Source organism: Rutilus rutilus (genome assembly GCF_951802725.1).
Source record: "Rutilus rutilus genome assembly, chromosome: 22".
Taxonomy (NCBI): Eukaryota; Metazoa; Chordata; class Actinopteri; order Cypriniformes; family Leuciscidae; genus Rutilus; species Rutilus rutilus.
Window position 1 is genome coordinate 16,541,748 of NC_140227.1, and position 13,887 is coordinate 16,555,634.

Below are 13,887 nucleotides of genomic sequence, written 5' to 3' on the forward strand. Positions count from 1 at the left end.
AGCTGCAGTCGGCAAGTCTGGCAGATTGAGTGGACTTAGCCAAAATTTTGAATGTTTACAACTCTCATGCCCCTCCCCCACTACCAACGAGCAACGATTGTTACATTGATTTTAGTTCAATAAACAAGTAGTGAATATTAAATTATTTCAATTACTTAGGTTAAATATTACATATTCGCATGTAATAATAAAAAACAGTGAATAGAACAGTCAATCATTGACATCAAACCCTAAACAATCAAAGTTTAGAAAATCCCTTTCCTGGTCCCAGGAAGGCAAACAAAAAGAAAGAAAACACATTTAACTCATGTCTGTATACACGTCATCGCTGTCATAATCATCACATTGCTCTCCATCAGTTATTGGGTACAGAGTCAGTTTCACTGCTTGGACTGATGTGCTAACCGTCCCTGCCCTGATTAATCTCTGCACTAAGCTGGAAAGGCACTTCATAATGCATGGGAAACAAAACAGAATTAATAATCCCATACCCACAATTGGCAAGACAGTTTGAATTATTCTATAAAACCACCCTGACCATGCAGACATCAGCCACCCCACCCACTCACTACCAGTAGCTTGAGGCGGCTCTTTTACCGCTTTCCTCTTTTCACTGTTTGTTTCAGGACTCTTCACAAAAGTATAAGAATTTGTACTACATGTCATCAATTTCATTAAAACTGTGTTGAAACAGTATTCCTCTATCAAGTGGTTAGTCTGCAGATTCAACTTAATAATATCTATATTTTCTCAGTCCCACTTATCTCTGCTGTTTCACAAAAAAACTAAACATCATATTACTCATCTCTCAATCCCTAAATCGCACAGGCTCAGTTAACAGCTTTTAGCTGACATTGAATGAGAGAGACTCTCATAAACTTCTAAAATCAAACTTTATCTACCACTTAAACTTTTAACTCTAGCCCAGCAGTAAGGCATCTTTGCCAGAATTTACATCTATTTTCAAATAAACATAATTTTTATATTTGTCTTTTGCCCACATCAGGGAATTTAGACATTACAAATTTCCTCTCAGATCGTGTCTCTGTCGCACTGGACGTCTCAGCCACAGCACACACCAGATTCCGATAAGCAAACTGTCTCAGCCAATCACAAGCTTATCTTTTGAAAGCAAAACATCAGCTCTTAGTTCTTTCATGGTCAACTATTCCTCCACGTTCATTAACAAACTGTTTGTTTAATCAGATGCCTTTCTACACATTTTACATTTATCAACTAATAATCCAGTAATACTGCTTCTACTTACTTGATCACATTTCATCTCAATTTTAGTTGTCAAGTTCTCAATTACTTCAATGTATTTTTCTAGGAGTTTATCAATCTGCAATTAGGATTCACACTAACTTTTGAGGCTGCCCTCTCTGCTTGTGATACATTCTATTACAAGTTGTCATTTTAAATCATCCGTGAGATTAGTCTCTCTATATCATCTAAAACCTTATCAAGCGTTTCATTCACTATCATCCTTTTAGTTACCGGTACTTTTAAAATATTTTGCAACTCATTTGTTGGAGTCATCTGTAATTTTACATCAACCTGTATTCATCAATTCACTTATAAAAAATATTATTATAGATCTTTCCTTCAAAAGGATTCCCATAAGACTTAAATCTTTCAACCTTCTTTTAACCTTCAATCTTCTTACGACTTCCATCTATCAACTTTCCTTTAACTTTCTTTTCTCCCTTTTTTACTTGCACATTCTTTTCACTTTCTTTAGCACTGCATTCACATTTTTAGTTCTTTCTCAGACGAAAACTTTAATATCGTCATTTAAATACTGTTCTACTTTCAAAAACCCACATTAATACACGTCACTTTCACGTTATCACTTTCTTTTCTGAGTGTCCATTTACAATTACAGGCTAAATGGCCCCGCTGACCATAATTAAAACACTCTCTTTGCCTATAGTTTGATCATTGAGCTTTCAAACGGCTCCAACTTACTGCACACCCTTGAAGCAGTGTGTCCCCATCAGGAATGTAAACACAGCCACTGATAAGCAGTTCTCTGTATTCTTTTACACCAGTGGCGGATTCAATTGCAATAGCCAAATCATAATCTTCATCATTATCATTGGCAGCACAACCTTTTCATAACATATTCTAAGGGGTTTTCACTAAATATTTTCGTTTTTTAACTCCAACCACCTTGTTTGGCGGATACACAGAAGTTTCCACATTCATTAAAGCTGGATAACAGCACCCTGACCAGTCCTTTTCCAAACGGTGATATGATATTACCACAAACCCAAACTGCCGCCGGTGAACTTTGATACGGTTTATCGAATGGACACTTAAAGTTGATTTCTTCGTGGTTGGTTTTAATTCTGCAGTCTGACCACCCAGTTTTCAATTGTCTCAGTCTGACCTTTGCTTGTCCCCTCGTCTCTCATCCAGGCCAGCTCCTCTCCAGAGGCCCGTTCGATCTCGGGTGGCCCTGGCAGCACGATAGGTATCGCCGTTGTTGTTGTTGTTTGTCGTCGGGGTTCCTCCTCCTGTTGCGGTCCTAGCCACCGTTTCGCCCTCCAGCTCTTTCTCCTGAGGTCTCGAATCACCACGTAATCACCCGGTTTGGTTTTGTGCAGGAACGTCTCTGCTACTTTGCCCCTGGCATTTCTTTCACCTGCACAGAACTGTTAGATCACAAACACAACATCTCTTTGCAGTAATTCAACATTTCATTCTCACACACATCTGTTGATGGAAGCCTCCTTCTTTCCCCCGTTATACCCATGAATGGTGGTCTACCAAAGAGGATTTCAAATGGGCTCAAATTTGTTTTGACTCTCTTTTTCATTCTCATGTACATTAACACAGTGGGGAGTGCTTTCACCCACGAGAGCCCTGTTTCTTCACAGCATTTTGCCAATTTGTTCTTTACCGTCTGGTTTTCACGCTCAACAGCGCCCCCGCTGGCAGCGTGTTAGGCACAGTGTGTTCCATCGTGACCACATATCCACAACTACCAAACAATATTTCTGTTTTCCACACGGGGTTAGTTCAATGAAATCAATCATTAAATATTCAAATGGCCCGTCTGGGGCTGGCTGACTTGCCAGTGGTGTTTTAATGCCCCGTGCAATGTTATATGCGGTGCAAATCACACATTTTTATCTTTTGCAAAAATTCTCAGCATATATTGTGAAACCTTTGGTAAACCACAATTCTCTCATTTGCATAATCATCCCCTCTTTTAATGCATGGTCCTACCCATGCACTAATTTAGCCTAATGTGGGAAAAAAATGGCTGGGCAGTGGGCAGACATGGCTGTCCACCAACAGATCTCCATACACCATCAACAAGGCTGCAGCCTGCCGTCTTCCATTTGTTTTTCTCAGCTCCTGTGGAAAAAGACTGCATGCTCTGTAAACAAGGAGAAATGTCATTGTTAAGGTTATTGTCAACTTGTGCGCAAGTGGCGCCAATGGTATCAGCTCCAGTTTGGGTTTGTTGCCGCTGCCTTCGCAGCCATATCAGCTCTGGCGTTGCCTGTTGATACGAAACTTTTATCATTAGTATGCGCTGCGCATTTACAAATCGCAATCTTGTCTGGCAGCATAATGGCCTCCAAAAGGTCAGATACTAACGTAGCGTTCAGTATTGGTCGTCCGTCTGACTTTAAAAAATTTCTGTGCTTCCACAGAGCACCAAAGTCATGCGTGACCCCAAAAGCATAACGCGAGTCTGTGTAAATCGTTACACACTTGTCAGTCATCAGTTTACATGCTTCAGTCAAAGCGACTAATTCAGCTGCCTGTGCAGAGTAATGACATGGTAATTTGCCAGATCTTACAGTTTCAAATTCAGTCGTCACCGCATAACCTACGTTATTCTGTCCTGTTTGTGGATTCTTCGACGCAGATCCATCCACAAAAAGGACATTGTCACAATTATCAAGCGGAACGTCCAACAAATCTGGACGCGGTGTGCACACCTTTTAACAGTGATATTTGGCATGTCAAACAAAATTTTATGATACCTCAATCAAGCTGTAGACAAATGTGACGTTCTCTGCTCCTGCAAAATCAAAGACACCTAATGTGAGACCCCTAAAGTCAGATCAGCATAGCCTACAAACTCTCTTGAGGCCATTAAGGGCCAGTTCAGCTACCACCACCGCCCGGAGACAGTGTGGCAATCCCGCTGCCACGGGGTCGAGTTTTGTTGAAAATAGGCTACGTGTCTCATCGGTCACCATGCGTCTACAGGAGAACAGAAGTCATAAGGTCATGCTTTTCATCAACCATCTAAACAATGGATGGTCTACAACCAGAAGGCCTAACAATCGAGATATCTCATTGTGCTTTCATGTTATCAAATGCTGTCTCAGCTTCACTTGTCCAAACAAGTCTGTCACATGACTTCAACCCTTTCCCTGTTGTCAGGGCTCGTAAAGGCTGTTCTAAAATGGCATAATTGGGAATGAATGTACGACAGTAAGCACACATCCCCAAAAATGACAGCAACTGTTTTTTGTTACAGGCTTTGGGGCTTCTTTTATGCCCTGCACCCTTTTCTGTGACAATGTTTTGCTGTTTTGTTTGATAACATGGCCCAGGAATGTCACTTCCTGTTTCACAAACTGCAGCTTTGAAAGGCTGACCTGGTGCCCCTCCCTTTCAAGATGCTTCAGGAGAGTCACAGTGTCAGCCCTGCAAATAGACTCACCTTCTGAACAGATCAAAAGGTCATCAACTTAAGAAAGGAGTACGGTTAATTTCGGTTCTAACTTGTGAACCATCACAAGGCCTAATTACACCCTCTTTTAACAGAGCGTCAAACACTGGTTTTATGCCCTCTATTGCTTCACGTTTCAGGGGATACTGTGCCTTACATGGTCTGAAATCTGATTTTGGTGGTATTACCTTTTATCAGCCCCACATCATATTTGTTTTTTTTGTTTTTTTTTTCCACAAGTTTGGTGATATTTGTGCCAAAGAAATATCAATTTCTGAGGCAGAAATATCCTCCTCTCCCTGTCCTGTCACATTTTTCCCAATAGCAGTCACATTTCTCTGAACCCCAACCTCAAAGTCACATTTTGATTTAAATGCCCCCTTACTCTGACTCTCTGCTGTGTGTGTGTGTCAACTCTCACCCAGTCTGTGGCCGATAGACATTCTTTCACAAAAAGGCCCACATCTCTCCACTGCTGGCTTATGGCCTTGGAGACAGATAAGTGGCAGGCAGTGTTCTCTGTCATTTAGATAACAAACTTTCTGACTGTCACACTGCAGCCAATGCGCACACACACTTTCTGTCCAGAAAATCTGGTCAAACTTCACACTTTCATTCTTCACAGAATTAAACCACATCTTTTCAAAGTCTGAATCTCGTTCTGTTACGACATGTGATGTACAATGCATTTTGTCATTTGTCATAAACTCTGTATTGACTGGGTCTGTATGATCTTTTGCCAATTTCAAAATCTTTTCTGCCCAATCAATATCTGTTACCTGCCAGACACAAGCCCACTTCGGCTCAAATTTAGAACAAGTAATTTGTGGTGCCTCCTCAATGCTAATTCCATAAGAATCAGCACAGAGGGACAAATTTAATTTACACTTTCCCGTAGAAAACATGGTAAATCACATGGTCGTAACGTGGACAGACTGATACCAGAATCGACCAAAAATTCAATAATTACCCCTTTGACTAATAACGGGTAAATTGGCATTTCAGGAAACCCTGTACTTTTGTACAATCTCATACATTCGTCATTCACAACACTGCTCAAAGTATCAGTCATAGCTTTGCTCAAGGTTTCATCAGACACACAAAAAGATTTGCAAGCAGTTTTTTCATTGCAGACAGCAGAAAGAAGATCAGTGTATGTGTTTGTGTGTGCGTCGTGTGTGTGTGTGTTAGTAAAAATATTTTCACTTCCCTTTGCTGTAGCCAGAGATTGGCCTCCCAGAACCGGACTCTTTCCGTCCCGCTCTCTCAGCCCCCTCGGTTCAATCCGACTTCATGGTGGGACACGCTCTGCTCCAGTGTCCGTCCTTCTTGCACACTCTACATTTTGTACAGTCTCGGAGCGAGTGGGCATTTGTGGCACAAACATAACAGCTCCATTTTCCTCCAGCAGCTCTTCCTTTCTGTCCTTTTCGACCAGCAGGGTTTGAGCAGGAAGATGCAGGTTTGTTGGGTTGTTTAGGTTGTCGTTGTTGCATAACCACCATTGTGAGGGGTTTTTTCTTCTCCTTTCTGTCCTCTTCAGCGTGAGTAGCGTGCCGCAGCGTTGCACTCAAACGCCCGTGTAACTGTGCATGAAACTGCGCTGTTAGTCTGTGTGCCACTCGCTCTGCGGCCTCTGCCCCCTCTCGCGCTTCTCTTGCATCTGTCTCTGCCTGCGCTGCTCTTTGGGCTGCCTCTGCCAGTTCAATTTGTGCTCGTGCTTCTGCAATTCGTGCTTCTTGGGCTGTTCTCGGGGCTGGTGGAAAGCGGTCCAGATCGAGGTCCAGCCTGAGGTCCGGTATCTCTGCTACTGGGTAGTGAGCTGTATTGTAGGCAGGCGGCGGAGCCGTTGCCACCTCAGTCACATGTGGAAAAGCACATACATTCGGTTCATTAGTAGCATTCTGTTCCAGTGGAACTGTTTTTACGCACACAACATTCTCAACATTACATGCCAATTCTTTTTGTATTTGCTCTCGTTCTCGCCTGTCAGCCTCTTCTACCCAACACATTATAGTCGGTTCACAGTTCTTACACACATGTTTGACACACACACAGCAGCTACTCTGTTTTCCCTCGTTCTTTTCTACTGACTCTTTTACTACATTTAGTCTTATTTTACTCAAGGTTCCCGCTTCGGGAAAATCGTGATATTTGATCAGTTTCTGTATGTCAACCATACATTTACCACCATAATTATTTCTCATTTGACAGAAAATTGGTGTATAAAAATGATCTAATTTACTGTTAGATGACCCCATTTTTGGCTGAATTTCCCTTCTGGATTTTACTCTTTCGACACGTGTCTTAGTATCTGTCAAACGTCTTCAACAGACCCGATTTTATTCTACCCAAAACCGGTCGGGTTTCAGCAAATATGCCGTGCTTTTGTAATTATGTTTTACTCAAAATCTTCTCATGAGCACCTTCCAGCGCTCGATTGATTCTGATTCACCTAATTAATCTGGCGTGGCTCTTCCGTCCACCTTTGCAAGACTTCTTCAGGTTACAGAGACTTCGAGCAAAACTAATTAACCAGCACATGTGATTCCCCTGAATCTGTGATTCCCCTGAATCACCTGTGGCCCTTCCGTCCACCAACGAGCTAAGTGAGGTAGAAACTGATCCGAATTCCTCAGCCCTTACCCCAAAAAATTGTGATTCCCCTGAATCACCTCTCGCTCGTACCCAAAGCAAATTCAGCCAATATGGTTCATGTTCACTCACAATTATCAAATCACACTTAACATCAATAAAACAATTTACCGTTTCTTACCCAGAGATGCTTTTCTGTTTTTTTTTTTTTCCCGCAATCGCCGCGGATTCTTTTGACCCTGGTGGGAGTTCTTTCACTGGCCCTGAGTGCGGGGTCTTGCCTCTCTCTCTCGTAATCTGTTGAGTTTCTATCTCAAACCGTCGAGGTATAAGACGGCTGCCTGGTGCTGCCGAGGTCGTGCACTTTCCCGTCAAATCCGTTCTCAGGACCAGGAGAAGAAGCGTCCGCACAAGATCCCACTATTCTGACACCAGCTGTAATGGCAATTTTGAAATCTCGATGAAAAACACAGCATCAACAGGTGTAAGAAACATTCAAGAGGCAAAACTGTAATAAAGAGAAAAGTTTATTCTTTGAGGATTCTTTTCACAAAAACCGCAGCTACCCGGTTTGGAAAACAGAATACCTAATAGACATAATAGAACATAGACATTTTATACAGTTTCTTGGCAAAAACTCCTCCTTCCAGGTTTCTTGTAAATTTCCAGAAAGATACCCCCTATCTTCAGCTAGTTCGGACTGGTTTCTACCCCCCTGGTACAGGTCACACTGTTCTTTGTCCCTGAGACACCCAAAGGCCTTCATCTACGACCTAAATTGCCTCTCGCTTCCCTGTCCCTCCTCAGCTGCTAGAAAACCTCACAGAAACATATGATTAAACAGTTTGGAACCGAATGATTATAAGAAATACTGAATTTTCCACAACAAGAGATTCACAGAGAATGGCAAAAAAATGTCCATGGTAACACATGTATCTCTCAGATAAAGTCTATTTATGATTATAGGTTAATAGAATTTTTGTGTGTGTGTGTGTGTGTGTGTGTGTGTGTGTGTGTGTGTGTGTGCAGTTAGTTGGGAATTAATGTGAACACTGATCTCCTTTTTTATTAGATTTGCCAGCTGTCACTTCTGGGTGGTCATAAACTGGAAGACACAGTAAGGAAAATGTTGAACAAACTGGCTTCATCATTTAACTGGGCAGGACGTGGACAAAAGAGGAGCTTCGAGGCCTCAAATCTCTCAAAGATAATGTTCCGTAAGTAATAGACTAACTAATACTAAAAGCGCTTTTCACACCATCTTTGTTTAACAGTTTTACCAAATCATTTAGGAAAGTCCCCTGCAGTCAATAATTTTATGTAGGGGTGTGACGATAACAGCATTATCGCGTTAATGAGATGCCTACCGCGGTGTGAGGTCATCACTGCACTTTTTTTTTTTTTTGCTGAAAGTTACAGGAGTGCATATGGTGTGTGATATGATTGATTTTATGGACATGAATAAATCCTTTTTACTTTTACCCTGCCTCTTCATATTTTGTGAAATATTTTTGCCGCTGCCTCTTATGTAGATGGTGTTTAAACATGAGGTATAATTCATTTTGGGTAACTATATCAAATGGCCAATCTGGTAACGCTTAAGATAATACTGCGCAAGTACACATAATTTACAGCATACCTTTTGGTAATTATAGAGTGTGTACATGTAATTATAGGGGAACAATTTATAATATTTGGTGAATAAAGGAGTAACAACCATGAAAAATACAAATAAAATGCAGTATTTCATAACTAAAGCTACCCAACTAAGGGCTAATTATTTTAATATTACATGGTATGTAGCTTATGACCTATTATGCTAAAAAACATGGAAAATTACAAATAATTTACGCAGTAATTCATGATTACAGCCCGGAAAGTACTGCGTAAGTACACCGAATTTACAGCGTACCTTTCTGTAATTATTGTACATACTTTATAAGTACACGTGTAATTATAAGGGAACAATTTATAATATTTATAATATTAATTGATAATATTTGGGGTAAAGGACTTATTACTCTGCAATACCTATGACTGTAAAAATAAATAAATTCAGATTTTGTTTGCAATAAATGTAAAGTAACACATTGCTAACTATTTTGTATTTAAGGCAAGCATAATCTCCCAAATGGCCATTATGGCCAAGGTAGCAAACAATAGATGTCATTGACACCAGATGACAGGAACATTAATAAAACGACCTCAATTTATAGAATGGGTAAGGGAGGAATTGTGTGAGATGGCCATTGAACACAGGACACATGAGGTAATGAAAAAGTACTTTAATTTAAAAAGTCAAACAAATGCTATTGACAAAAAAATGAGCTGTGCGACAGAAAAAAGGTTTTGTAAACAAGTGCAAACAAAAATTAAAAGTGCAAACAAAGTAAACGAGTGCAAACAAAAAACTAAATAAGTCCAAAAAAATTAAACAAGTCCAAAAAAGTAAACAAGTCTAAAGTGCTGTGTGCAAAAGAGCACAAGTGGCTGGATCATGGCACAGGGTTGGGGCGACTACTCAACGCCTGCACCAGCTGACTGAGCGTGCCGAGGAAGGCCTGATTGAAGCTTGCAGACTGCTCCATGTGTTGGCGAGTTAGTTCAGCCTCATGCCGCCTTGCCTCACGTGCATCCTCCAGCATAAGTTCGAAGCGCCGGTCACGGCGTTCCTCCATCCTCTCCAACCACTCCTGCTGCTTCTCATCAGCTGCCTGCATCTCAACCAGGGCCGCATGAACATCCTGTTGCCCCCTTTTCCTCTTGCCTGGAATGCAAAAGAGACAGGAATGTTGGTTTGTTTAGCGAAGCATTTTGATCCTTGTGATTTGAGCCAACCAATATTATGGGGAGATATCCACAGTACTACAATACAATGTCTAAATTGGACATGTATATATTAACATATGACGATAATGAACTCATGATACAATATTGCGATACTCCACGACATATGATAAAAGGTAAAAAAAAAATTTTTTATTGTCGATTAAAATGAAAACTTGGATATTACATTGTGGGTTTAAATGGATAGGCTTGGACTTGGTGCTTGTAACCCAAGGACAATGGTGACACCAGAATAAAAATATTCATGATTCTGAAGCTGAAAATACTGAATTATTTTAGACGAATATTCTTAACGTTCTGGTAATAAGACATTTGCCATTATGAGGACCCACAAATATTCCCCCATTGCATTAGTATACATCATAAGCAACATTATATAGTAATTTAATGTAGTACTGACACTCTGAAAACATGAATTTTTTCTCACACAGTAATTTTTATTTTGGGAGAACTATCCATGATACATATTGTCAACATCCACAATACGTATTGTTGCGCTTTTGTATTGCGAAATATATAATGGCACGATATATTGTTACACCTCTAGTATATATTATTACAGTATTATACATTTCTTTTCACTCTGGTGTTCATGTCTTACCGATTGTAATACGCCGAGGTTCACTCGAAGTTGATGGAGCAGATTCTGGTGGTGGTGTCGGGGTTGATGTCCTGGCAGGCGAACTTGAGCTTTCAAGGGTGGAAATCTCATCAAGTGCCTCCATTTCCTCCTGACAGCTAGGATGCTCAACTGAAAATTTACAAAAGTCACGTTAATAACACAAACGGCAACAATGCGGTTGAGATAAATACAGAACATACAACGTAGTAGGACTGAGTGGGTAGCCAAACAAAGCATTTTTACTTTGTATAATGTACATAAGTATTTTTTTTTCAAGTATCTATAATTTTATAAGAGTAACTTTTATTGCACTACATTCCAAAGCATAATATTGTACTTTTTACCCCACAACATTACTGTACTGTTTAAGCCTACTGAATGTGGACATTTTCACCTTGCTCTGATATTTCATAATAATTTTCAGACGGAGTTCTTACTCTTTCCTTAAGCTATATCATTGGACCCATCTCTCTTTAATATATATTTAGTAGAATATGTTTAGTAATAAAACAGTTGTATTTTATTAGGGTATCTGTAGGCTACAAGTAACGTTACTGGACATGTACTCCGTCCACCACAGGCTAATAAACTAACGTTAGCGTTTTGCTAGCTTGCAAATGATCGGTTGATACCACACTGGCTGGCTGACAGACAAACAACAGACTTGCACAAAAGTTGTGCATTGAACGTAAGCTTTCCCGTGATCGATGTATACTAACGTTATATTTCACAATTACAAATTTACCGGGAGGCTCCATCATCGACTCCAGCAACGAGGTAGCCGTATCGATGCCTCCTTCTCGTCCCAAACTCGCCGGTCTGTGCCCGTAGATGGCGTCCATCATTTCTAGCCACTTCCAATTTTTTCTGTGAACACCACTCCGGCTGTTGTGGTCTTTCACCTTACGATAGTCACTCCGCAGTTTCTTGCATTTAATGCGGCACTGCTCGGACGTCCGCTGGTAACCCTCGACAGCCATCCTCTCAGAAACATGCTGAAAAACCTTTTCGTTTCTCACCATGCCATCGAGTTCCCTTTGCACCCTTTCTTCACCGATGATACCCAAGAAGGTCTGCACCTCCTGGGTCGACCACGGTAAAGTTATGCTGCGCGGCGACATTGTTGCGACGGTGTTGTAATTTAAAAATGGCGCCTCGTGTGTTGTGTCTTTCCCCTTGCGGCACGCGCAAATGACGATTCTCTGTCAACCAATCAACGTTCTGCAGTGAGTCTAGCTCCACCCTTTAGTACCGTTCCACTGTGCTAGGTACCCCAACGGAAGGGTACCCAAAAAGTGGTACGGTACGGTTCGGCTTTTTGGTACCATTCTCAACTTTTGGCAGTGGAAACGCAAATAAAAGGGTACCGACCCGTACCGTACCGTACCGTACCACTCGGTGGAAACGCGCCATAAGAGCTGACCTGACTAGCCGCATACACTCAACACATCTGGGAGCGGAAGGTTGCCTCAGACGAGCACGCGAGTGTGTGTACTGGCAGGGGATGAATGAGCAAATAAAGACGTTCATTTCCAAATGTGCCATCTGCAGGTCAGATGACCCCAAGCAACAAAAAGAGACATTGCATCCCCATGACATTGCCTACAGACCAGCTTGGGCTAAGGTAGGAACTGATTTGTTTTCTTGGCACAATAAAAACTACCTAGTAACTGTGGACTATTATTCAAATTTCTGGGAGGTTGATTATTTGCCGGACACCAAAAGTACCACAGTGATTCACAAACTGAAGGCACACTTTGCTCGTCAGGGGATTCCAGATGTGCTCATCTCTGATAACGGGCCGCAGTACTCATCACACGACTTCAAAATATTCAGCCAAAAGTGGGAATTTGTGCACAGAACATCGTCACCCGGGTACCCACAAAGCAATGGAAAGGCTGAGTCAGCTGTCAAAACAGCAAAACGTCTTATGCAGAAAGCTGCAGCTGCTGGACAGGATCCATACTTAGCCCTACTGGACCATCGCAACACACCGAGCCAAGGTCTCACCACCAGTCCAGCACAGAGACTTCTCAGCAGGAGGACCCGGACCCTTCTTCCTACTAAAGAGACACTGTTGGAGCCGAAAGTGTCAAACAACAAACAGGGACTGATTAACAACAGACAAAGACAGGAGAAATACTTCAACCGCACAGCAAAAGACTTGGACTGTTTCACATCAGGGGACAGTAGGGCTGTCACTTTTGAGAAAAATCAAATTCGAACAGATATCGAATATCAAGCAATGTATTCGAATATATTCGAATATCTACGAGTAAAATGTAAAATGAAGTCAACGAACAACCTCGATCCATCAGGAAACGCCACACGGTCGCTGAATTTCACTGTGCTTCATGAGGAGTTTTTCTTTTGCGTGAAAAAGCCGTTCGCCGGAGATGTGTTAAAAGATAGCGGAGTGCATTCATGATTATTAGGCTACCGGTATAATAATCCTCCTGGCGCCGGGTCTGAGTGAGTAATTTACTCTCTTACCTTTGTTCTTTGATTAACATTAATGACACTTTAAGACCAGCCGCTGCGGACAGAGACGCGATCTGACACGCATCTCATTTTCTCACAAATCTCTACGTTCATTTAAGACTTTATTTAAATAATTTAAGACTGCTCTAATGAGGACACTCGACAAAACGGACATTTGGCATAATTTGTGTGTTGTGGTTTGTTCAATTGTTCAAGAGTATCAAAATCTCCACGGACGCATCAAAGGATGGTCTACGTGCGGTCTTGCTCCAAGCAGATGTTGATGGCTGGAAACCGATAGCCTATGCCTCTAGGACAATGACACAATCTGAGTGCAGATATGCTCAGATCGAAAAAGGAATGTCTCGGACTCGTCTTTGGATTTGAGAAATTCCATGACTATGTCTATGGCTTATCGTCATTCACGGCAGAGACGGACCACAAGCCTTTAATTGCAATCATCAGAAAGAATCTGAATCAGATGTCTCCACGCATTCAGCGTCTAATGATGAGACTGCAACGTTATGATTTCGAATTAGTCTACACACCAGGGAAATACATAGTCCTAGCTGATGCGCTGTCCCGTGCACCATTAACATGCACATCCTCAGATGCGAGTTCCACAGAAGATGATGTGAAC

At 41.5% G+C, this 13,887-nt stretch overlaps 1 protein-coding gene across 1 annotated transcript; it reads right to left on the minus strand.

The window, feature by feature from the left end:
- Window positions 1–9,325: 9,325 nt before the first annotated feature.
- On the minus strand, window positions 9,326–12,156 carry LOC311281852 (uncharacterized protein). Its single transcript, XM_084395181.1, has 3 exons — window positions 11,512–12,156; window positions 10,746–10,895; window positions 9,326–10,064 (listed from the first exon to the last, which is right to left on the minus strand). Exons 1-3 carry the CDS (start codon window positions 11,885–11,887, stop codon window positions 9,793–9,795), a joined length of 798 nt encoding a protein of 265 aa, XP_084251307.1. The 5' UTR covers window positions 11,888–12,156; the 3' UTR covers window positions 9,326–9,792.
- Between the last annotated feature and the right edge of the window lie 1,731 nt (window positions 12,157–13,887).

Coding starts and splice junctions, on each gene's coding strand:
- LOC311281852 (XM_084395181.1), bottom strand. CDS start 11,887: ATGTCGCCGCGCAGCATAACTTTACCGTGGTCGACCCAGGAGGTGCAG. Junction 10,896..11,511: donor GTCGATGATGGAGCCTCCCG/GTAAATTTGTAA, acceptor GTAAATTTTCAG/TTGAGCATCCTAGCTGTCAG. Junction 10,065..10,745: donor ACCTCGGCGTATTACAATCG/GTAAGACATGAA, acceptor TTTGCATTCCAG/GCAAGAGGAAAAGGGGGCAA.